Below are 25,433 nucleotides of genomic sequence, written 5' to 3'. Positions count from 1 at the left end.
AGCCCAGACAGGGATGAGTAGTTTGTATGGTTTTAGCTGGGCTTGCTCCAGACCATGCTGAATAACCCTTTGTTCTTCCTTCCCCCTTCCTCAGTCTTTTCTCTTCACCTCCACTCCAATTCTTGCCTGCCTTGCATAGTAGCCTTTCATTTTTTATTATCTTCTGCACAGCTCATTCAAATTGACCTAAATTGGCAGAACTGTGACGGTCACACTACGCACTTAACTTGTGCTTTGTATCTATTTCCCTCTGCTTGTGTTCCTTCTGTGTTAGCTGTGAGCATTTTGTGATAAGGTCTATCTATGGCTTTGCCTTAGTTCTGTGCCCAAGATGGCAGAGTCCATTTCTTTCTTGCATCTAGCACTGCATAACATTCATGGTTAGTAAATACTACTGAGGCATTTGAAAGGTCCTTTTTGCTGCAGACCGTGGCAGTTTCGAAGTCCACAGTAGCAAGTCAGCACATCGAGGCATGAGTGTTGCCCCATATCTCCTTCTCTGTAGAGTACACCTTTCATGGTAATGCCAGGTCTTGCTGACACATGGTAGTGTTTTGGACTGTGGGTTTTAATTGCAAGTGATTGCAAAGTCTGTGTTTTGCATCTTTTATAAAGAGAAAAAAGAAAGGAACCACATTTTTTCACTGCAAAAGCAGTGTCTCTGTACCTGAAGATTTCAAAGCTTGGGGAAAAGCATTCCAGTTGTTGTGCTGATTCTACAAATGTTTCTTTCTTACTTGCATAATGGTCATGGACAGCAAGGCTAAAATAATTTGTTCCTTATTTACTTTTATTCCTTCTTTCTGCTTTTATATCCTTGACAAGCCAAATACGGAAACAGGATTTAAAAATGGCACGGTGACATTTATCATTGACTTTTATCCTATGTGTCTCAATGAGTGATATGCGTTATACCTGTGGGAGTTTAGTGTATGGGTTTTCTTGGTTTACTGAATACCGGGAACTTTGGAGATTGCTCAGGGCAGCCAGGAACTAAATCAACATGATCTTCTGGTTTTCCCTTCTTACAGAATGACATGTATCATTTTGCTTTATTTAGTCCATGCTTTCATTTTATGAGATTGCAGAGAAGCATAAATGGTGTCTGTTTACATTCCTTACTGATTCAACTTGAAATTATGACCAAGTATGGCTTGAGTAGTCTATAAAAAGATATGGTAGTTTCTGGCCCTCAGACATATAAAGGTGTTCCTGGAAGCTCAAAACCCAGAGTGCAAATCAGTTAGCCTTCTCGATGATTTTGAAACCTCAAATCCTTTGAAATAGTTGGCAACTTGCCTGTTGCATATTTACAGTTACACAACTCTTCCTCTCTGTGACTTCTAAAAGTTCCTCCTTCCTTTTTACTTTAAGGCCCTTGGCAGCATCAAAACAGCTTCTCTCCCTCTCTCTCTCAGTCTTTCCCCTCTCCGCAGCCCTCCCCCCTCTAGCTCGCTCTCTCCTTGGTATGGCACATTGTTCTGTGGAAATGGGTTGTTTTGAGTTCACACTTTGTTTTCCTGCTGTTTTTCTGGGAAGCTGGACGTGGCACAAAAGATATGGGAACAGCTTGTAGGAAATGGGTTTGTTTGGGGAAACAATAAAAGAGAAACAGCCCGCATACCTCTCCTGTATGTTTGAAGGCGTAGCGTACAGTATATAAAGACATTTCAGGGCTCGTTGAAAAATACAGTCAATATCAGAGCTGCAGGGCATGGTTTTAGTAAGAGTGATAATGTTGGTAATCACTAGTTCAGAAGAAATACTGCTACAGGGAAAAACTGCAGGATTTTTCTTGGCGCCACATGCATCTTCCTTTCCTTCTTCACATCTACAATTAGAAATGGGCCACAACCTGTTTCTGCTGCATACTAGATTCAGCAGAAAACATGGTTGCAGAGCCACAAGTTTCACAATAAAAGGTTGAATTTCTGATGCCGTTCTCCTAAAAAAGGGAAAAAGAATGAAAAAAGTCAAAACTTTTCTAAAATAATTGTTTAAATTCTGTAATTTTGGACTGGTGATTTTGTTTAGAAAGACATTGCTTAAATAAAGTAATAGCTCAATTTAAAAGTAAAACCACAGGTGTAACTGGGATTAAATTTTTTTTGAGTGTCACAAAGCAAATTTTTTTGTGTATGTAAGGGTTTCTTGTTGTTGTTCTGTTTTGTTTTGTTTGGGGACAAACAAAGAACTTACGCTCCAACCTTTGTCTGTCATAGGTACAAACCAACATTTTTCTTCTGATCCATTGGTTTGGCTACCTCTCCAATTGTAATATATCTAAACCCATACCAGTCTCTTTGACTGATCTCATAGCTAATGTTTGAGCTAAACCAAGAATATCCTTACTTTATACCGGTTCAGCAGAGCAGGTTAAATATGCTTAAACATAAGAACGCACTTAACTTTATTGCTATTTTACTAAGCACTCCCCCGTGTTAATCTTTGCACACACAGAAATGACTTAATACTGTGACATTCAACCCCGTATTAATTTCATTAGTCATGTTTTGTGGCAAATGACTAAAATAACGTGTGCTGAAGTATGAATCAAGATATTCATTATAAACAATTATAGGAAAGTATGTTAGGCTATACACTGTAAAGGTTATCGTGACAGGAAGTCATATTTTACATACACAGTGGGCATACTTGGAAAGTTCATTCTGAATTTAGAAAGATTACCCATCTGAGGAATATTCCATATGCTCGTGAAATGGGGAATACCATGAGGAGCATGTCATACTATATATGTATATATTCAATGTATACATGGAAGATCCAGAATAAAAGGTGGCTGAGGAAAAGGAAGGGAAACTAATGTAAACAAAGGACTTTCTGTTACAGTGTTATGCAAAAAAGGAGAGCACTCTTAAAGTAGTGAATTTCTAAAAAGCAATAGCAATTTGCATTTTAATTCCAGTTATCTAATGCAGAGAAGTCAGTCAAAAATATCAACAGAAATACACTTGGAAGTAAATAAAAACATCCGTACAAATAAAGATGGCTTAAGCAGTGTTTGCAAAAGCTATCAAGCAAGGAAATTGATAAATGTTGAATGTGATAAGTGTTCTTTAAATAGGAAGGTGAGAATTTTAAATGTGTATGAAGGTGAACATAAGGGAGCATCTGAGACCTTGTCAGCCTGATGCAGCAGGGAAGAGGATCTCCAGCTCCAGGGGGTCCCTGAGGAAGAAGCTGAGCTGCAGGAAAGCAGCTCTGCAGATGCCCGAGAACGGCTCCCCCTCACTCTCTCTTGGCTGATTGCCGTGCCTGGCTGCTGGTTTGGGGGGACCAGCCAGATTTAATGGGCCACACGCCCAGTGAACACCCTTTTGTTTTCCCACGATTTCTTTGGGGTAGCTAATACTACATTTGGAGCTAAGATCCCCCATAACTGCAGTCTTTCCAGACAGAAAGTGAGCGACCTGTTCATGGCACACACGTGTGCACACGTGCACAAACACCATACACGGAGGCACTACAAGGAAGTGATGGGTCACCCAGAAGTTCAGTTCATGGCCATCATCCAAGTGTTATTTCCCTATCGCTGTTAGGCATTCATAAAAACCAAAGGTTCATTGGAGAGGAAACTAATTTGGATTCTCTTTTCGGTTTTACCCCTAATATTTAATTTTTTCATCAGTGCAATGGCTGTAAAGGTCTCTTCATTCCTTCCTATACATTTCTCATCACTTTGCTGATGAGTTTGTCTTTGGTACATAGTATGCCTTAGAGAAAAGTATTTTAAAGCCTGAATTATTCTTACTTTAAAAACTTGTTCAGAGATTGAGGATGGGATTATCTAAAAATGTGTGTGTGTTTACATATACTTATGCGTGTGTATATATATATAATGGGCATATATAATTATATATACAAATATATATGTGGTAGATCAACCCACCACAGTTAATAAATATTAAACTTAGTATAAATGTAATGTATGATCTTGTAGTTTTGGCTAAACGGTAGGAAAAAGAGCTGCAAATATTACCCTCATGATAACACTGGACAAATCTTTTGAGTAAGGCCAAAAAAAATCATGTGGTATCTTTATGTTAAGAATTTTCTCAATAAAGTTACCAAAACCAAAGTACCAGGGCAGTTACCGTGTTCAAGCAAAGCCTTTAGTTCTGGACAGATGACCAACTCCAGTAAACACGCAGTAATTCTTGAAGACATCCCATTCAAACTGCTGGGGCTACCCATGATGCCAAACATGTTAAGAGGAAACATGGAAGGGATAGGATTGCATGCCTAGAATGGGATTGGTGTCTGGTCTGGGGCAGCTGTTTTGGCCCCAAGACTCTTTCCCAGTATCATTTTGATCTATTAGCAGAAGTTCATAGCAGGTGTGGCACACAGCCTCAGTTCACTTCCGATTGGGCTGCGGGCCACTTTACAAACCTGTCACCTGTTTTGCCAAACAAGTCTTTGCTTGAAAGGTTGCTGAAGAAAAACCCAGATGTTTATTTTTTAACAAAGTAGAAGGTTGGCTGCTCCTTCAGATTGATAAAGTCCTATACTAGAAAAGCAGGGTAGAAGCAACAGGCTAGCCCTGGGCTGAGGCAGAAATGAAAAGGAGTTTTATATCCAAGTTTCCCCAGTTTTCTAGGTACTTTGAAGCCCTAGAAGTTAACAGCCAAGCATGAAGGAGGAAAAAACTTCAAGCTTTCAAAACTCATAAGGGACAATACTATCAAGATGAAAAGGAAGAAAAGTCTATTGTATTGACTGAAAAAATAGTCATTCAAACTTCGGTGTTACAGCTCTTTATATGGATGGAAGTGCTAAAATAAGCATACAAAGCTACAGTTTCTTTAAAAATGCGTATACAATATACAATCTGCAGGATACAATTGTATTGTTTTTAGCATTGGTGAATTAAGGTTGACATAATCATTCAGGAATATGTATTCTGAGCCCAGCCGATCATTGTGCTGCTCCCACCCTGCAGCCATGTAACTCCGTTCGTTCCGCTACTGGTGCAGTAAATAAAACCTGGTGTTGCCTCAGCATTTAAGTAGTTTACTAGCATTCTACTCATGCAGAAGGGAAAAAGGAGCTGGACTCATCACTGTATAGCACCAGATTGTCTGCTTTATTGCCTAGGCTTTTTGATACAGTCTTGTGAATTTTGAGGTCTGCTTTCATTCAGAAGCCTGGTGCAGTTCTTCGGTGGTTGTGCATAGGCAGAGCTGCTTCCAGACATAACCCTCTTGCAGTCATTGGGCATTGAATGTGCACTGAAACAGATGCAGGACGGAGGCTTTCATCATTGCATTTGAACAAGCCCGCTGCATTGCTTTGACGGTGGCCAGGGCACGTGACATGTATGAAGAAGTTTCCTATTTCCATTTATTAACTCTTGGTTTGGGGTTAAACTATTCATTTGCACTTTACTGTCAGATAAAGACTGCAGGTGAAATAATTGATTGTGAAATGGCAACTCTTTAAATCAGATGCTCATGGACACTTCCTGGTCTCTGGACCACTCTACTGAGTGTGATAATTTTAGTGTGTGAGATGCAGGGTAGTCCCAAATATGGCACGGAGCTTGGCATGAGGGAGGTATGTTTTCTAAGCCGAGACCCGTTTTTAGTTATTCTTACCAAAGTTTCCCCATCTGCAATAGTGGAACAGTGATTTTTTTCTTATTTTATGAAGCACTTGGGAGTCCTGGAGTTGAATGACTCGTGCTACAGATATTACCCTATGATGAAAGGAGGTGATAAAAATAGCTTGGGCAAAAATAGGGTTTGCTGACATTTCAGGAATGACAGTCTATGTATTAGAAATGATGATAAAGCACCACAGTCTACATTTGAATTTATAACGTCTCAGGATTTTTTCATTAAGACACAAAATGTTAAACCTTTGGGCTTAGCCATGAGGCCTCTGTTCACATTACTAGTCCTAGTGAAGCCGGGAGAATGACTTACACAAAGAGGGCTGCAGGATCAGTCCTTAAACATCTGCTGTTGTTTCCCAGAAAAGCATCTAGCCTGCAATTTCATAACATCATTTTGATGGATGCTTGATTATTCCTTTTTTCAAGTGGGACTGCAGCAGTGGCTCTCCTTTGCTTCCAAACATCCTTTGTATTTTTCTCAGCAAGAGGTGAAGATATCAGATAAGTGGCAGCACCGGGCCCGTGTTTGGATTAACACGGACTATCCAAGTGCTCTTTGCAAATAGGTGGAGGATGTTAGCTGAGCTGGCAATAAGATTCTCATGGGTGGAGGTGAGGACAACATCTGTCTTTCCTATCTTGTACTTGCCAAGGTTTTTTGTTGTTCCTGAACTCTCTCATGAATATAATATGTGGATTTTTGTCTGATCTAATGAATCCAAGACTCGGAGATTTAGAAGGAAAACATACTCCAGATGTGTGCTGCAATTCCTGACTCAGGTGACTGCATTTTAAGTAGGAACCTTTTCCAGTATGTTCCACACACTATATTGAATATCTTGCGAAACTGCTTCTTTTGCGAATGGTCAGAAGAGAGTTGTAAGAGCATCATGATTAATAAGCTATAGCAAGGCTAAAACATCAATTGTTTGTCTTTTGTTTCACTGATTATTGCTGGATGCAATGAATCTCAGGCTCAAAGACTTGGCTTTAAAGTGGGACTGCAAATTTAGGCTAGAAGCTCTTTAAGCAGTTCAACCACAGCTTGCTTTATCATGCAGTGATGCCTGTTGCAGACGTGAGCGGAGCGGGGTTTCAGACTGGAGGACTGCCCGCTGCTCTGCAAGGTTCTGGTGTCCAGCCTCGCGTGTGCTCTCTGTTCCAGAGTGGAAATGACATTCCTGGCCTGTTTGAAATTAGACTTTCACTCCAGATAAACAGCTTTGTAGAGCATCAGAAGATGTAGTCTGAGGAAGAATGGAAGAGCAGCAAGCAAGAAGAGTGACTTGGTAAAGTCTGGAGCAGCTGTACCAAGGTGCACACTGTGTGCTTTCTTGCACACTTTCATCTGTTCTTTCTTTCAGTTACAATTGTATGTAATTCAATTGCACACGATTTCAGTAACAAATGTTACCAAGTATACAGGGGATACTGAGTGCAAAAAAGCATGGAAACACTTAATAGAGCTAATTGCATGGTCTTAATCAGAACAATCTTCCCTCAGAAAATGCAGGTCCTCTGCAAATGTAACTGTTTATTAGAGTGTTTTAACATCTGCAAAACACACACCAGTGAGACAATTCATCCTTTTAATAATCATTTTGGTGAAAGTTTTCATATAACAGCTTTTTGTCTAATTTAAAATGAAAATAAGTCCCAGTATGTCAGAATTCTTTGTAGAACGGAGAATTAGTTTTTCTGACCAACTGTAGACATCCGACAAGTGATAGGAAACAGCCTATGTCTGGATGGATTGTGGCTGCTTGGAGCTCTAAGCTTGTGCTTACATATATATTATAAAATCAGATTAGAGAAGTAAAAGTTGTTTGCATTAATGAGGAGAAATACCATAAAACCAGTGTCAAAAAATAGATTATATAAATGCAATGACATATGGCAAAGTTAATAAAAAGTTCTCGATTGCAGTGTTATTGCAAGTCCCTCATAGCCAAGGGTAACAGGTCCGTTTTGGAGTGTGGGAGTGCTGACCCCACAAGATGACTCCACAAGCAATAAATGCCTTTCACTGTCTGCAGCATCTCTCAATGTGCAAGGCGGGTTGTTGCTGCGTTTGTGTCTCCTCATGCATCCTCCTCTTTACGTGTAGTTCTTGCCCAGCGTCCTACTGGTTTGTGGCCAGTGTTTTTCATGATACTGGTGTGCTATTGCCTGCTAGGATTTTGACAGTGCTGGCCAGTAAGCTCTCGACTTTCAAAGTTCTTGAAACATTTTTTTGAGCAGCGAATCACTTGATAGATTTTGGATAGCCAGTGGGGATAAAAAAGACCTACTAAACCTTTCCTGTTACAGGGATTAAGCAATAAACCATGGAAATTAAAAAAACAGAGCTGAATATTTTGAGATACACATATATACACAGACATACAATGAGTATGTACCTGGAGACATGATTCAATTTGATTGCCGTACAAATGAATGGAAATGGTGTCATGTCTGAAGTGGAAGCTGGGTTGATGACATGGAGGGACAGTGCACAAATGTATTTCATGCACAAGCCGGCATGTTGCCTAATCAGAATTCACAAAAAGCAATGCCAGGTTAGAATGGCCTCCAAAGTCTTTCAAAATCCTGCTGCAGTATACTAAACCTTTCCTGTTACAGGGATTAAGCAATAAACCATGGAAATTAAAAAAACAGAGCTGAATATTTTGAGATACACATATATACACAGACATACAATGAGTATGTACCTGGAGACATGATTCAATTTGATTGCCGTACAAATGAATGGAAATGGTGTCATGTCTGAAGTGGAAGCTGGGTTGATGACATGGAGGGACAGTGCACAAATGTATTTCATGCACAAGCCGGCATGTTGCCTAATCAGAATTCACTTGAGAAAAAGCAATGCCAGGTTAGAATGGCCTCCAAAGTCTTTCAAAATCCTGCTGCAGTATTTTTTCCCCAATAACCCTCAGCACAAGCAAATTACGCTAGACCACTGCACACCTCATTGTCTTCTTTAATTATTTCTTAAGTTTGATCAAGCTTTAGGAAAAAAACGTCTTTGTCCTTAGTTCCTGACATTGCATATAAAGGATAGGTCAGCTTGCATATACTTCTCATGATGGGAACTACTTCAATCACATTTCCTGTAACTTCATGTTTCTAGGCCAAGTAATCTTGCATTTGATTAAGTAAACACCTTTGTCCTGAGGACTTTATGCCTACTTTAAAGGCGTTGCTGTACCTATTGTTCTACAAATTTGTCAGTCTGTTAGTCTTTTTTTTTTTAACTTATCAGTAAAGTATAAGTCAAAACCAAATAGAGAAGACATTTTGTTCTTTTATCATTAGTACAGAAAGTCCAAGTGAGAAGCCAGGTTTTGCATAGTACAAGCGATTAAAAAATAAAAAAATCTTAATGAAGGAACAGATTTTTATGTTTTGCTGAGGATGTCATGAGAGGAAGTATGTGGAGAAAGGAAGACGAAATAAAGAAAATCCATGTCCAATATTGACCTCAGGTAGTGTTACCGACAGTTCTACATCACAGATTTGCATGAAAGACCTTTCCCACCTGCCACTGTAAGCGGTATGTGTTGCTTTCTTCATATTACATCACCCCAGACACTGGTTACTAGAAATGAAAGGCTTCATTTCTGAGATTTCATGAGAATATGTTGTTGTCATGCAAAATCCAGGAAGATGACTCATCCACTACTAAAATTATTACCATAAAGGTACAAAACTTGGCAAGATTGAAAGGAGCCTTATAATGAATCTATTTTATAATATTTATTAACGTTTACCTTGCTTTACTGTATCCCACTTACTGCTTGATGTTGCCAAACTGCTCCAGAAACAGTGTTAATATGGATGAGAAAAAAAGATTAACCTGTAAATGAGTAATGAAAAGTATTTACTAGAAGTAGAACTGGCATCCATATGTAAAAAGCCCTTGCCAAGCATTGTCAGTATTAATAGTTTTGTCTACATTTATATGTGGCCAGACCACGCGGCTATTCTTCATGATGGTGAATGCTCACAATTTTTTATTACATTTGGTCCAGGAGCTTGCATTTAGAATTGTAGCAGAAAGTATATTTTTAAGTCCCTGTATGTAAGAAAGAAATATCCATGCTGCTTTCTGTCAGCTGTTCAGTACAGTAGTTTGCTGTTAGAGCCTTCCTTTCACTGCTTATGTAGGGTTAAGGCTTGAAGGCTTTAATTAGTAAAGAGAAATCAAGGAAAGACAAGATGAAGTGATGCATGTAAGGAGCAGCTGAAGGACATTTTCTATCTCTTTTTGGAGATACCAAATTATGTCAGTTATCAGACATTCTTGTATAGCTGAGAAATGCTTCATATTTCTTCATGCTATTTCTATGCTTTCCCACAGTATGAGTTTCACATGAGATTATATCGGGTTGTATTAGCTCTGATTGTTCAGCATCACTGTGTCTTGCAAGGTCAGTGGATTCAGAAATTCTTCACTTTTCAAGATCACTGAGAGGAAGAAAGGCAGCAGTTGCCAACCCTTGACAGACAACTCCCACCCATGTGTCAGAGAAAACTTTTCCCTGTGCGTGAGGATATATATGCAAGGACCACATGTATCACCTGTAGCGGTTGCTGGTAAATTGACATCAATGGTCCTGGCTGCATTTGAAGGAGAGGACAGTTGGTATGACTGCCTGAGTCCTGGCTGACGGGAGGAGTAGCAGAACAGGTGCTAAACATAGTTCCCAAGTTTCCCACACTGAAACCTCAATCTCACTTACATGCGAGAAGAGAGAAAAGATGGTTAAAGAGGAAGTAAGGCTAATTCTAGTTTAGACCATGTTCTCTAGTTATGCTGACTCCTCAAAATTATGCAAAAGCTTAGATGGCCAGTTCAGCTTTTGTAACGTGCTCAAGGGAGGGGTGATACATGTCCTACTGTCCTTCAAGACAGGCCAGCAAAGATCAGTGAGGACTCGGAGTAAAATGTCAGAGATACTCGCTATCATAGAGTACACATTAATAAGCCTTCCACATAAGGACCGACCCAACAGCGTGCAAAGTTGGCAGAAACTCAGTTATTCCTACAGAGCCTTTACAGACCTGTCAGCGTGCACTAACTGATAACTAGCAGGATGGAGTACAGATGAGTGTTTGCTATTAAATCAGCACAAAACTCTAGCTAGCAAATTGAGCTTTTTTTGGTCATGAATAACTAGGCATTTTTTCCTGAAATGTGAAGTCTGAGTCTGTCTCTTGGGTTCATTTATGTTTGTCTTGTTTTTGCCATAGTCTTTTAGATATTCACACAACCCTTATTAATTGGGCTCCTATTTCCAGCATTTGCTGTCCTCCTCAGGAAGTTAAAATGTGTGTACTTTCCCTCTTTGTGCAACATAATAGGCATCCATGGCACAAGCAATGTTTACTGTCATTAGTAATACCAATAAATAGAAAACCCGTATTTTTTTTGTTTACATTTATACTTACCCTAAGTATTCATAAATTAATTTACATTAGGTGGAGTCAAGTTTAATAGGAACCAGAATAAATCTATTTTGTTTCACTTGCGTGGGGGAGGATGAGAAATATATTCATTATATAGTGTAAAAGGTCTGTTAGTAAATGGTTTACAGAGTAAAATAATATTCTGCCTGTTGTATTTGCAATCTTGTATCTGCTTTCTCCTGTATAATTCACGCTTTCATGTGTTTACTGGAGCTAGCTCTTCCAAAATTAACATTTCATTACAAGTTTTTTGGCTCATGTATTAGCTCTAGAGTGGGGCAGAAAAGAGGGAACTGTGCAGTAAATAGTCTCAGGCGTGGGATGCACTGTGATTGCCTGGCCAGGCTGTGTGTGTGTGTGTGTGTGTATTTATTTATATATATTTTCATAAAAAACGCTCATGGACTGCCGAGAAAGAACTTTTTATTTTCCTTCCAGTGTAACATTTTCTTTCTTTAGTTCTTGTGATATGATCCCTGCTACTTTACTATCCAAGTACATCAAGCCCCCCTGCTGTCTCTCAGCACAGTGTCACCAGGGAGCAATCTTTGGAGAGCAAGGGACCAGCAGCCATCTCCCCCCACACCTCCTTGGAAAGCAGGAGCTGTCTGTAGGCTTTTCCAGAAATGGCTCATCAGAAAATCTTCAGACTGCCAACAGCAGCAGTTTTTAGCAGGCCAGAGACCCACAGGAGTCTGAGAGGCATGGCAAAAAGGAGAGGTGTTATTCTGGCATCCCTCCTGTCTCACAGAAGCACATTCACACCCCTAGAGACCCAAAAGGCAGCAGTTTGGTAGCTGGGCGCAGGTTGGGGGAAGCGTGTGCAAAGCAGGGGTGCTAAGTGGGGAGTTAATATTAATGGTGATAGTCTGGTGGTGACCTTTGCACTCAAACGACATCTGAATAACATTAATGAAATGGTGCAGATCATTGTCTGAATTTTGCATCCTGGCCTGTGGCAGGAAACGTTAGTGTTAGTGATTCAATTATGAGTCTCGTGGCATTTGGAGGACTGCTTGAGAACCCATTCCCCAAGTCCAGAGATTAAGGAGTGATCTCAATTTTCATGATAAGTAAGAAGAAGAAAGTGATGTTCCCGCCCTTGCGGTTGCAGAGGAAACTGAATATTAACAGAGTCCACCCTGAGGGCTCACAAACCAGGCGAATAAAAAGAATGATAAATGTATACCCCCTTAAAACAAACAAATACAACTGCTGATTTTTAGGGCCGCATGTGACTGCCGGAGCTTGTGCAAAGCCCTCTTCCAGCAGCTGGGGAAGGGAAGAGCCTGCAGGCAGCCGCCTGGCTTTCCAGAGCCGGAGGGCTCCCATCGCTCTGGCTCTTTTCTCTCTCCCCTCTCCACCACGTCCTCCTCTGCTGACAGAGCCACGCGGTTTTATTGTCCTCCCATCAGCTGTCAGCGGTGGGGCAGCGCGGGCCCACACACACTGCCTCGCGAGGGTGCGGTTGCGCGCGGAGCATCCTGCCCCGAATCTGGCTCGGGCTCCCCCCCTGCCCCCCCCATCCTTGGCCCCTGTGCCTCCAGCCATTGCCAGCTGGCCTCCTCCACGGCTGCTGTCATCTGGTGCGCTGCACGCTGAGCCTCCGCCAGCCCGATGATGGGGCTTGCTCCGCGGCCACCAACAGGGGCCATGCGGGAGGGAGGGAAGTGCTGGGCTGCCCCCCTGCCCTGTTTCGGGCATCTCAGGGCAGAGCCGTGGTGCCGGGGTGGGGGGAGGGAGTCACGCTTTGGGTTGCCATCCATTTACACTCTAATGCCCCGTATTCACCCTAAGTAGCCCCTGGAGAGGGGGGCTTTCCTTGGAAGGCTGCTTTTGGAGGGGTGGCCCCCCAAGCCTGTGAGGTGCTGGGGGCCAGCAGGAGGGAGGGAGCCCAGACTGGCTCCTGTGGCCAGGGAGCCTCAGCTCAGGCAGGACGGGTCCCTACGGCAACATCAACCTTTCCTATGGCTTCCTGATGGGCCCGGCGGGCACGCTGCCTGCCTGAGCTGGGCTTGGGCACCGCCTTGCTCCCATGACTTGGCTCCAGATAACATGGGGAAGGAGTTAGTGCCAATACAAATGCGTGGCGGTGGGGAGAGAGGGTGACCTTTGTTCCCTCTGGTGTCTGTCCGGTCTCCAGCTAGCCGTGATGGCAGCCACCCTGCCACTGAGGGGCCTGATGAACCCTGCCACCCTTGAGGGCCATAACCGCAGTGCTGCCGCGGCGAGGGAAGGTGGCTGGGGAAGCCCTTCCCACAGCACCAGAGCGGGATGCCCAGCCAGGTGGTCCACCAGGAAGGGTTGCCGTGAGAGAGAGAGGCGGCTGGTGGGCATGGTGTCCTCTCGGGGCTGGTGGTGGGCACCTCCACCAAAGCGGGTGGTGGATGCTGGCAGAAAGAGCAGGGTCCCTGGATTGGAGGTTGCGCCCAGCTGTCTCGACTCTGTCCAGAAGGGACTTGGCCCCGGTCCCAGAGGAAGGAAGAGGAGCTCCCAGTGAGTCAGCAAAGCCTGGCTTTCGGTCACTCCTTGCAGGGGCAGTTAAAGCAGCAATGGCAGCTTGCTTACGCCCCCAGCAGATCTGACCCTCCACATCCCTACCTGGGACACCAGAGGCCTGAGCTTTGCTGCCTGTCCTGCCCTCTCCTCTCGCCCAGCTCCTGGCCACTATTCCTAAGTGTTTGGTAGCGTGTGTTTGTGCATCTTCTCAGCTGCTGGTGGGAAGGGTCTCCCCAGGGGAGAGGTTGTCGTCCTGCCATATGCTGACGGTATGTCTGGCACCATGAGTCCTCACCTCCACCGACAGCAGTGGCGTGCCTAAAAAGTAATGAGCATTTAAGCAAGCGACCAGCTGTTCGTTCTCTTGTGAGATGGACAAGCCCTTTTTTCCTTGGGGTATATTGTAATGTCTGCTCTGAAACATAGTCATGCTGACTTCTCTTCCCTGGTTTGCAGGAAGCGTTATCAGTGGTGAGTGAAGACCAGTCCTTGTTCGAGTGCGCCTACGGATCGCCCCACCTTACGAAGACAGAGATGACGGCCTCCTCCTCCAGTGAATATGGGCAGACGTCAAAGATGAGTCCGCGTGTTCCCCAGCAAGACTGGTTATCACAGCCCCCGGCCAGAGTCACCATCAAGATGGAGTGTAACCCAAACCAGGTTAATGGGTCAAGGTAATAAGGCCAGTGTTACTGTGGTTCAAGTACACTTTTTCTTGTGATGGGTATAGCTCCGTTGTCTAAATCTGTGAATGTAGCGCCATTTTATATGCCCTAAGATATCCCACCTGGCCACCAGCTGCTGTCCCAGAAGCCAACAGGTCTCCCATACATTGTGGGTCACACCTGCCAGCCCCGTTCAGGTGTTACAGAGGGTCTCAAATGGTGCTACAAGCACAGTCTTCTCATGAGCTTGTGCAACACCTTTCTGTGTTTCCTCTGACTGTGGATAATTTTGGATGTGAACTTGCATTGCACGCTAGGTGAAAGAGCATATATTAAAGTTAGCAAAATGTGAGTTTGCTGTAGCACCATTGATCCATCTAAGGATGTGGCATATGTGATCTAACACTCAATGGAAGTTGTCAAAATACAGTAATTTGGTCAGTTTCCTTTGCTCTAAATGTAACCAGAGAAGCATAGGAAGTATATTCTTGTAATGGCAGAGGGAGTGAACTATTGATCTTTGCTTTTATATTTACTGTAAACATAGTGCCAAAAAGCATAACCGTGGAGTTGGATTTAAGAGCTCATGCTGAAGAAACAGCACATGTATGGACGCAAGCAGGGGAGTAGAAAGGAACAGAAAAAGAAATTACTCAGCTCAATGGGCAGTAGCCACAGCCTGTCAGTGCATTAATTGTTGTCTCGGGACTTTTTTTATGAATGTCGCTATGAAGGAGAATTGTATTGATTAAGCCAAAAGAGTAATGCAGTGGATTTGTGGATATTGACTGGTAGCTCTCCCAAGCATAGGAGCACTCTATGGGATTTCTTCCATATGAAAAAACACAATGAAGATTTTTTTTTTTCAAGGAAACTATCCAAACAAGTGCTTTCCTGTTTAAAATGCCTGACTGTCAAAACATTTTCCTTTGGTGTTGCTGAAGGGCAGAGGTCCAGAGAGTTGGTTGCTCACAATTGTTGGTGATGTACCAGTGAAGACTGTGCTTCACATCTCTCTGTCACAAACACCTGCCTACTAATCTCATCTCCCAGCCTCAGTTATTTAGAAAAACCTCAGCTATGGGCACTGTGGTTACTGTTCACACTTGCTGTGCTAATGTGATGAGCACCACAAGCAGGGCAAACTGGTTTGACAGCTTATCACACCTACACTTTTCACTGGTAAGGATGGAAATCGTGCTGAATTTCCAGTGAATAGTCAAAGATTTGAGATACGTAGAAATAAACGGTGAACTGAAGTTACAAAGAATTAGGGGAAGTCTTGTGAGCTTATTTATTCAGAACTTATTCACAATCAATTTCAGTGAGGGTTTTTTTTTCTTTTTTTTGTGCTAAGCAAATGCACAGATATAATCACAAATGGAGTATTGATTCAAAACCAGTTTCACCTGCTTCCTAAAATTACCTCTAAGTATTTGTGCTGGCACTTCTGTAAGAGAACTGATCACAGTTTTTCTCAGTGTAAATTCCGTAAAGTTCATTAGAGTAGATAATTAGTGTTAATTGCTACTGCAATTAGTGGTAATAATTTGTAATGTTATACATACCTAAAGTCAGTTATACACAGACTCCTATTTTGACATACTCCCAGATCTTAAGGGAGAGTCTAGATGATACAGATCCATTTGAAATTGTAGATCAATTACATTTTCAAAATAATCAAGCCAGAATCCTGAATTTGCTGTTTTGGATTCCTGAAATACGTAACTAGCCTGAAGCTCAGTTTGTGAATCACAGGTATTTAGCTGTTGCTGTGATGGTTTAAGGACAAAACGGCAGGCAGTAATACCATCTTTTATTAGCTGAAACCTTGTCCTGTCTAATCCTTGTTAGCAACCCTGGTAAGGATTATACTCTGATTTAGGAGGTCAGGACTCTTACCAAGACCAAAATGTGTGCCCATAGTCAAATCAGCTACATTGGGTCTCCAGGCAAACCCGTAGAGCCTGTGGGTGAGAGCATGGTGTAGAAAATGTGCTGTCACACACTGGCATGCCCCAAACCAGTAGAGACTGGTAAGAGCCGTGATTTGGGAACACAGACAGCTCCAGGCGCTAAAGCACCTGGCTCCTCCAGGGGCTGCCTTGGTCCAGAGAGGGCTGGGCACCCTGAGGCACCCTGCAATAGCAGGGTGGCAGCTGAGCCCTGCCTTGCTATCCAGAGAGGACTGAAAGTGTCAATGTGGATGGATGTGTGTTTGGGCGTGCAGCTGGGAGAGATCCTGTGCTCAGTGCCTTTGCTTCTCTCCTGGTGGCTGTGCCGTCGTTGGATAAAAACAGAAGTAGCCCAGGGAGTGGGGAACCGCAGTGCAGCCACCAGAGCAGAGCATCCCAGCTGCAGGGCTGGAGTTAGGCTCCCCGTCTCTCGCCTGAACCCGCAGTTCACGTGTTGCTGCCTGCCTGGCAGCCCGACTTCAGCAGGCAGAACAGGGCAGACTCGTGTTCAGCATATTTTACAGCCTGATGGATGGGGGCATGCACTCAGGCTGGGGGGGCTCGCTGTCCATATCTCCCAAATCTAAGGTATGTTCACCTTGTATATGTGAACGCAGAATACTTTCTAGGGATGGATAAGCATTCAGAAGCCCTGAATTAAACAGGCTGTTTGGACGTATCTTCATAACACCTATCATTTCTCCTTCCTTTATGCTATTTTCTATCAGTGTGTGCATGCATTGAATCACTTAGGGTGGTACTTAGGCTACCTGCACAGCCAATAGGCAGGAACTGGCCGCTGTTTGAGGCTGCCTGAGTTGCTCTTTGCAAAGAGAGGTATCTGCCTTTCCTTCAGAGGTATCCTGGTCTCCGCACTAGCTGCATAAAATGTTTGTGCATATGGTCTGCACTGTTACTAGCAGAACAGGCATCTACTTTTGCAAGGATAATCTGAGCATCGGGGGAATTATCTTTAAATCAATCTGTTTTGATTAGTCACGAGGCGTAATTTTGATTTATACTTTTCCAGCAGAACTGTTAATTGTTATAGAAGAGGTGGCACGCAGGAGTTGCCAAGGCATCTGGAACCCTAGTGACACACTTTTGCACCATCCTGACCACCTTTACCACCATTACAGAAGTAAAGAGATGCAAAGAAGAAATTTTGTGTACCTCCTCTCTAAAAAAATAGCATTAGGTCTACCTACTCCATCATTAGGACTTGGAGTTTAGTGCAAATTAGCTGAGCAGCAAATGAAGACTAAATAAGTTCTTAATTTTTCTCTGGACAGCATCACTCAGAGGTGCTTAATGTGGCCATCATTAGAAAGTGAACAGCTCAGCAGTGGCCATTCTTTCCCAATATCAACGAGCATGTGAACTGGCACACAGGCTACGCTGCCGGAAGAGGCTGTACAAGTTACTGCTCTGAACTGCAAAATGTTTTTGATCAGAACCCTGGTTTTCTAAAGGGCACATTCTGGCTGAAAATATAATGGGAAGAAATGTAATTCTTTCTATATTGAACTAAAAATAACCTGCAGCATTGGACGCAGGGTTTCATTTATTAATCTTGGATTTGACAGCCTCCCCTGTTGCCTGAGCAATACAGAGTTCCTAACTGGAGAAAACGAGGAAAATTCATACTTCACTGCAATTCCTAAGACATGACATTATGCTGAAAAATAAACAAAGAAAAAACACTTACAGACTACCAAAAAAAAAAAAAAATTAACAGTACAAAAAAAAAAATTCATGAAGATATTGCACGCTTGTACTTAACACAAAAATAAAAAAAATATTAGCACACAGGCTACGCTGCCGGAGGAGGCTGTACAAGTTACTGCTCTGAACTGCAAAATGTTTTTGATCAGAACCCTGGTTTTCTAAAGGGCACATTCTGGCTGAAAATATAATGGGAAGAAATGTAATTCTTTCTATATTGAATTAAAAATAACCTGCAGCATTGGACGCAGGGTTTCATTTATTAATCTTGGATTTGACAGCCTCCCCTGTTGCCTGAGCAATACAGAGTTCCTAACTGGAGAAAACGAGGAAAATTCATACTTCACTGCAATTCCTAAGACATGACATTATGCTGAAAAATAAACAAAGAAAAAACACTTACAGACTACCAAAGATAAGAATAGATTAACAGTACAAAAAAAAAAATTCATGAAGATATTGCACGCTTGTACTTAACACAAAAATAAAAAAAATATTATTGTAATTAACATATGCTTTTTATTTCATCAGAAAACTATTATTTTATAAGGCCTAACACAAGCCTGAAAAAATAGATCTTAATATTACACTTTTAATGGAGAACTAATATTGCCGAGTAACAAATATAAATATGTCATGGCATCTCTAAAACTTATATACATGTGTGCATATGATATATATAGTGTTAATACTTTGGGAATTGTAATGCTTCCTAGTATGTGATATTCCTGCCAGTCGTAGGAAACAGTGTGTATCACTCAAACCTTGCATAAAATGAAGTTACTTATCAGTGATATATTATTGCTAAATAATCATAACAAATATTCTGATATATTGATTAGTACTGTCAATATGGAATCCACTACAGGTTAGTGTGATATATGCATCTCTCACAAATCTGAAAACCATTTTTTCCTTCCTGAAGTCCCACTAGGCCTTTGCCATTTGTATGTTGGTGTTTCACTGGTTTCCTGACAGGTTATCTGCTGTTTGTCACATACATAATATCAGCCACAATTTATATGTGCAGATTAGTGGTACCCTGCCATTCTGTAGGCTACTTTGCATTTTCTTTTCTGCAGAAGCCTTCCCCACCCTGCTCATGTGCAGTCCATAAATTTATTTCCTTAAATGAAATGCTCAGTTCTTAAAAATGCTTCATATGTTAAAAATTAACACATGCAGTAGCTATAGAGCTTGGAGCTGCTTTTCATTTTTACTAAAACTGTACCTTCTCTGTTTACGCCCATTTTAAAATCTGGGTTGTCCCAAAGGAGTCTAAAATACCACGGCCACACTGCAGAGCTGCAGAAGTGCTACCTCTAGGATCTGCAGAGTGTCCTCTGTAATCGTCTTCCTACGAGGGAGCCTGGGTCTGAATAACACAGCGTAAAGAGGATGCAAAACAGGGTACCAGAACCCACAAAGTGGTAACCAGAGAATAGTTAGCTTTTTGATTTTCTGCCGTCCAGCTCTCCCTTCTCACTGTGTTAGGCTGCTTCCTGGCCATATATTCTGTCGTCTGGAAGGGAGTATAAAATTTTAGGAGCGTACTAAACCTCTTACGCATCAACAATTAAGTACCCATTCAAAGCAGAAATGTACTCACTCTGCTAGGACTCTCCCCAGATATACTTTGGCTGTAATTGCCCTACATTAACTCTCAAAACATAACAGTCTCAAAACTGGCATTCCTGTGAATACTGAAGAAATAACATTAGAATGAAATTAAAGGGGTTTTTTTCAGTGTGCTGCAGAGGGATTAGCTACACAGTTTTCTTTAACAATAACAGTATTTTTAAAGCTAAACCCTGCTGCACAGCACCAGAAAATATAGCCTAAGGGCCTACCTTAAATTAAATAAAGCAAGAAAAGTTTAAATTAAAGCTGTCATTTACCTTGCTGTTGTTGCATATATAATGCAGATTGTCACAGGTGGTACCAAATTGAGTTTCTTCAAATCCGTTATGTTGGTACAGCCATTATATTTCTTCCAGGTACATAAATCTAATGAGACCTTTTGTGCCACCATATCGTCAATCTTTCACCTGAATGTAATAATGTTGTTTCCTGCTATTTATTGCTCTTGAGTCAGACTAAAAGATTCACCCTGTTATAGTAAAGCACTATAATATAAATCTGGAGATTGCATATGTCATACTGTTACTTACTTTTCTGTTTATTGTTCTTTACATATTTTATCAAATTAAGTATGAGCAATTCTATTGCAATGAATGAATGCAATTCATGTTATGCATTTAGGGTGAAATTCACTCCTGTGGAAATGCTCTCATGAGGCCCTGGGTACTGCTTAAACAACATTTAAATCCGTGGATTGCTCAGTGGTCTATGAATACACTCACCTATGGGACTACGCCATGCCCATGGGTGGGACTATAGAAAGGTAGCTTGGAAGAATGACATTTACCGGTGGGTAATCAATCTTTTTAAGGGAGGCTGAAGTGGAACATCCAGTCTTATTCAGGCCACAGATAAATTTCATTTGCTGTGAGCAGTGTGATGATTTCATTGAAAAAGCATTTTGAAAGTTAGCTGCAGTGAAAGCACAGCAGAAGTTTTCCAACATCAGCTTGGCTGATACAGAAGTTTTAAAGAAATGCCAGAAATAATTAGTTGTCATTAAGATTTAATCATGTGCAAAATGTTATTTTAAGTGCTACCAATTGTTGCTTGAAAACCATTTGAGAATGAAATTATCACTTAATATATCTTTTGTGCTGGCTCTTTTGGGAAATGCCATTTTTCTTTGCATGTTACTGTTCTAAATTTTCATCGAAGAGCCTCTGTACTAGCTGGGTTGAGTGCATCTGACGCACAGGAGGACTTTGAAGAGTCCAAAGTGACCTCAAGGTTTTTTTTTGTTTTGGTTTGTTTTTTTTTCTTTTCCCCTTGATGTAAAGTCTCTTAAGTGGTAGCTATTTTGTGCTATACAAGCCAGCAAATTTGAATGGGTAGCACTTGAGGTACCTTGTGCAGTCTAGCCATGTGCCAGCTGATGTGCCCAGCCACTAAGGAGGGTGCATTCATCCATATGGAACTCTGTATTGCCACCACAACAGAATCATCCCGCTCCCAGGATCCAGGCTGATGTGCTTTAAGCCAGATGAGGCACCTCTGCATTATGCTCCAGTCTGTGGTACGATACTGGTGGATCTAGCTAGGGCATTTGCACACCTTGCGTGTGTCCAACATGTGGAGAAACAGGGTTGATCTGCCGTAATCACCCTGACATCACTTGTTTTTCAAGGGCATGGCTTTTTCCATCCCTGGAGCACAACCCCGCAGCCGAGGCTCAGTGCCATCCCTCCCACATCTGGTGGCATACCGCCGGCATGCAGCCCCGGTATTCTTGGTAAACCTCAGCTCAGACTAAACAACAAGCATGGTCCAAAACCCATCGCAGTCAATGGGACTCTCTCCTCTGTCTCCAACAGGGCTTGAGTCAGCCCCTACGTCAGTCCACAGCAAAGCTGGGAGATCTGTCTTAAGAGGATGACTTTCCTAATGCATTTATTGGAGCTGCCTATATAAAGTAACATGAATCTTGGGTAAAAAGATGTGGTGTTAGTTATCTCAGACTGATAATCTTTTTTCCCACTGACTGGGTGGTTGGTGGAGTGGCTGCCTACCAAACTGGAAAAACTGCGAATTCAGGATCTTCTCCATGTAGGGCTTTATGTGTGACTACTTCAAGAAGTTCCTCTTTGCTCTGACAATCCACCAGCTTAACATCAGTGCATGCGTGTGTGTTTGTGCATGGTTTGGCTCTGTTCTTGCAGCAAACGTTGCCAGGAGAAAAACAAACCCAGCTCACCACTACTATAGCTATTTTTTTGCAGCTTTTTGGGGGGTGCTGGGCTGGCAGGTGCTAGCTGAGAAGCTTTCCACTCTAGGATAATGTGTTCATTCATAATTGGCATGGTTACATGTTGGATTGACCACTGATGCTTAAATTGTGTGCTTAGCTTCAGATGTTTAAGAGGGAGATGAGCATAGCCAGAATTTCAAAAGTGCTAAGCAACCAAAAGCTCTCATATGGGTAGTGAAATATAAAATTAGTCTTCAAATAATGACATAGGACCCCACAAGAGTTATGATCACTGTCATTACTTATGACTATTGCTATCATTACTGCTTCATTTCCAGTACAGTATTTACTGTGTCTAGAGTGTTTAGAGCCGGTGGTTGTGGTGTTCCCCTGGGCTGGCACGGCACAGGCACTGTCAGTAGGTAGGTTGTCTCTGACCCGGTGCATTTGGAGATGAGTCTTCTCCTCTTCCCCTTCATTAGTAGGTGTTTTATTTTGATCAGGGTAGTATCAGTGGGGGTGTTCAGTATTTAAAGTTTGGGAATAGCATTTTAAGACAAAGCAGAGGCGAATAAGAAAAAGAAAAGTGGCTAATCATTGACTTTACCATTTCGCAACTGTCAGCCTCACAGCCCAGTAATGCTAATCACGAAAATCAGCAGACGTTCCACAGACACGGGGGATTATGGTTTCCATACAAGATGTCACTTCTGTTTATGCCTGGCATGCTCTACTTTGCTAACTTTCTATACGATCCCTGCCCACAAAAGAAGGCATATGTGGTTTGGGAAGGGCCCTGTCTCCCAGTATTTCGTATTTTATGAAACCACAAATACAACAGTCTTACAAGCTCTTGAAATGAAATACAATTTGAGAAATGTAATCCATTACCATTATAATAGAATTTCTATAAAAATAATAAAAAAAACCAAGAGAAAATAGGTCCTGAAAGTTATAGGCCAACTGGGAAGTCATTGTGGCTTTGGCCTAGCTATCACCATGTCAGACTTCAGCCTTCTCCCAGGCAGCAATCTAATTGTAAATTATGTATATACAGAACATCATTTCTTAGCTTTGGCTTTTAGTGACCCCCTTCCCTTCTTTCCCTTTCTTCACTCCAACCTCACACATAAGAAATATTGAAGTGTTTGCACTAATGGAGAAATGACAACGTGCAGTCAAACTTAAACCAGCTGTTCCCCACACTGTGAACACAAAGAGCCAGGCCGGTAATATTTATAGCTTGACTGGCCTCTAGTGAGCCAGACGCTGACTGCCTTAATTTGCCATGATGGCCTTAAGGCTTGAAGCAGCTGTGGAGCACAAGATAGCCAGGGAAAGTTAAGCAAAAAAAAAAAAGAAAAGAAAAGATTGTTTCAATTAGCAAAAGTTATTGTTTGATTGAAAGTGAACGGCTGCTGCATATACCATTCAATAAACAAGCATCTTTTGTTTTGCTTACAGAAAGCCAACGACGTTGCATGTGTTGGCATGTGGTGTTTGCTTTCTCCTTTCACTGGTGGAAGGAACCGAAGGCACCTCTACGTTGCCATGCTGTGGCATCTCTGAGCGACTCCTGGGCCGACCCCATGCAACCCTGAGCACCTACCGAGCTCGGGGCACCCCACACAGTGGTGTCTGCCCCTGTTTTGGACGCTGAGGGAGTGTGTTAGCGTGGCGCTGCCCCAAGCCCATCCACACTGCAGCCCTGGTCTGTTGGCGCTGTTGAAGACCGGTTTGGTTGCCCCTGCATAGCCCAGCATGGAGCAGTGCACCTCCATGACTGTGTGGCTCAGTGAGGTCTTTGGTTTTCCTTTTTTTCTTTTCTTTTGTCTTCTTAGGACTGCTTTTGACACTTACCTTATTAGCAAAGATAAACAGACTGTCACCGTGGCTTCAGCATCAGCTTAAGCCAGCTTTAGCCGGCGGCACGGGTCCCAAGGGGCTTCCCTCCCCTCCACAGACCTCGGCAGCTTGCTCTTACCCTGGCTATCCCCTTTCCTGTGAGTGAGCATCGCCTTCACACAGCTGCCCCATGTGGGTGGGGGAGTGACTCAGGTTATAGCGAAGCACTGAGTTACTTACCCACCCACCCATTTATTTACTTATTTGCCTACTTGCTGGGGAAGCAGCTTCCCAGCCCAGTACGCTAAGCAGTTGCGTGAGAGCCTGTGTGAGCACCCCAGGGATTTTTCAACCTACGTACATTTTCTGGCATTTTAATGCCTCTGTTATGCTGGAGTCCTCTGTGGGGAATTTTGTTCTGCTTTCACAAGAAGCCTTGGAAGGGAAAATAAAACCTCTGTTTTCCTTTCAGCAGGTTAAGCGTGGTGGTGCTCACGCAGCAGATTTAAGGGCAGGTGCCTGCACAGGAGCAGAGCGCTTGGTGCGCTTGCAGGGCTTGGCCTGGTGTACGCACAGAAGAAGCCGGGCAGCCGCGTCCAGCTGTGGTGCTGGGCAATGAGTATGCGTGGTGGAAACCAAGCTCTGTCAAAGCAAGTGTTGGGGCCTCTGATACCACCACTGAAAGCGCTTTTCAGAGTCTCACTTAGCACCCATGGGGATCACCGTTGGTGGCAGGGAAGCAGCCCCTGGGGCTCTGCAAAGCTGCTGGTGCAGCCACACTCCTGCCCCGGCAGCTGGGGAGCGCGGGCTCCTTCTCCCCAGGCAGGGTCAGGCTGTCCCCAGTGATTGCTGCCAAAGGGGAACCCAAAGGGGGATCTGCAGGACCCTTCTTTGCATGTCACTGCTGTGGCAGGTCTCAGCAGATGTGAATCCCACTGGTTCATGAAGAGGAAGAGGGTGTAGAGTGGGGCAGGGAAGAGAGTTTAGGGCTGCAGCTGCGTAACCCTTTGAATTGATATTGTGGACTAAGGTATGTCAGGTGTGCTTTAAGATACAGCAGTGTACCTCAAAGTAAGAAATCTCAGGGAAGTTTTGTTTTTTAATTCGTGGGCCACTTTTTCAGTGACAAACCATTTTGGGGGGGGGGAAGTGCTGACCAAATTCACTACAACTTGAGTAGTTGCAGTGAATGGAGATGAGCCTGAGCATGCTTTGCAATATACTCAGTATGAGCTGACCTTTAAATGATGTCATTTTGGCTAAATATAAATTTACATATATTGGCCCAAATTATCTGAGGGAGCTGGCTTTGCGGAGCTCTCCCTCTTGTACGTAAGGATAGGGTGGGGTCATCGCAGCCCTGCTGGGGCCGTTCCCCTCTTTCTCAGATCTCTGGCATTACGAAATGGGAGAGGAGAGGTGAGCAGAGGAATCTGTATCCTGTAGGACAGTGTCATGGTTTGTTCACCAAAGCCTTACAGAAGAAAAGTTCCTGGTTAGCTCAGCGTGTCCTCTGACCTGACCAGCCGCAGGCTGGTTGGGGACCATGCACGGAAAACTCTTCAAAAATATGCTTACACCGCTCTACTCTCCTGAGACCACTTTTCTATAAGTAGCCTCTGTAAGGAAGTTATCCAAGCTGTGGTTATTAAATAAGCTTATAAAGATATGTAGATATTTGGAGAATACAATTTTTCTCACTTATTTCCCTCTGAAATTCAGAAATATTAAATAGAGGGGTTTATATTATGGGAATGTCACAGAGATCGTGTAAAATTTTGCTGATTCCTAATCTGTGTTTCTCT

At 42.8% G+C, this 25,433-nt stretch overlaps 1 protein-coding gene across 2 annotated transcripts in view; it reads left to right on the top strand.

The window, feature by feature from the left end:
- The window catches only part of ERG (ERG, ETS transcription factor), a 65,845-nt gene that overhangs the window by 16,861 nt on the left and 23,551 nt on the right, over positions 1-25,433 (top strand). For both annotated transcript variants that reach the window (XM_009282991.2, XM_009282990.2), the window contains exon 2: positions 14,066-14,283. In XM_009282991.2, coding sequence (XP_009281266.1) covers positions 14,066-14,283 — 218 coding nt within the window. The remainder of the gene's footprint in view (positions 1-14,065; positions 14,284-25,433) is intronic.

Source organism: Aptenodytes forsteri, unplaced genomic scaffold (assembly GCF_000699145.1).
Source record: "Aptenodytes forsteri isolate BGI_AS27 unplaced genomic scaffold, ASM69914v1 Scaffold2, whole genome shotgun sequence".
In the NCBI taxonomy this organism is placed as follows: domain Eukaryota; kingdom Metazoa; phylum Chordata; class Aves; order Sphenisciformes; family Spheniscidae; genus Aptenodytes; species Aptenodytes forsteri.
This window is presented reverse-complemented; position numbering and strand designations above follow the sequence as displayed.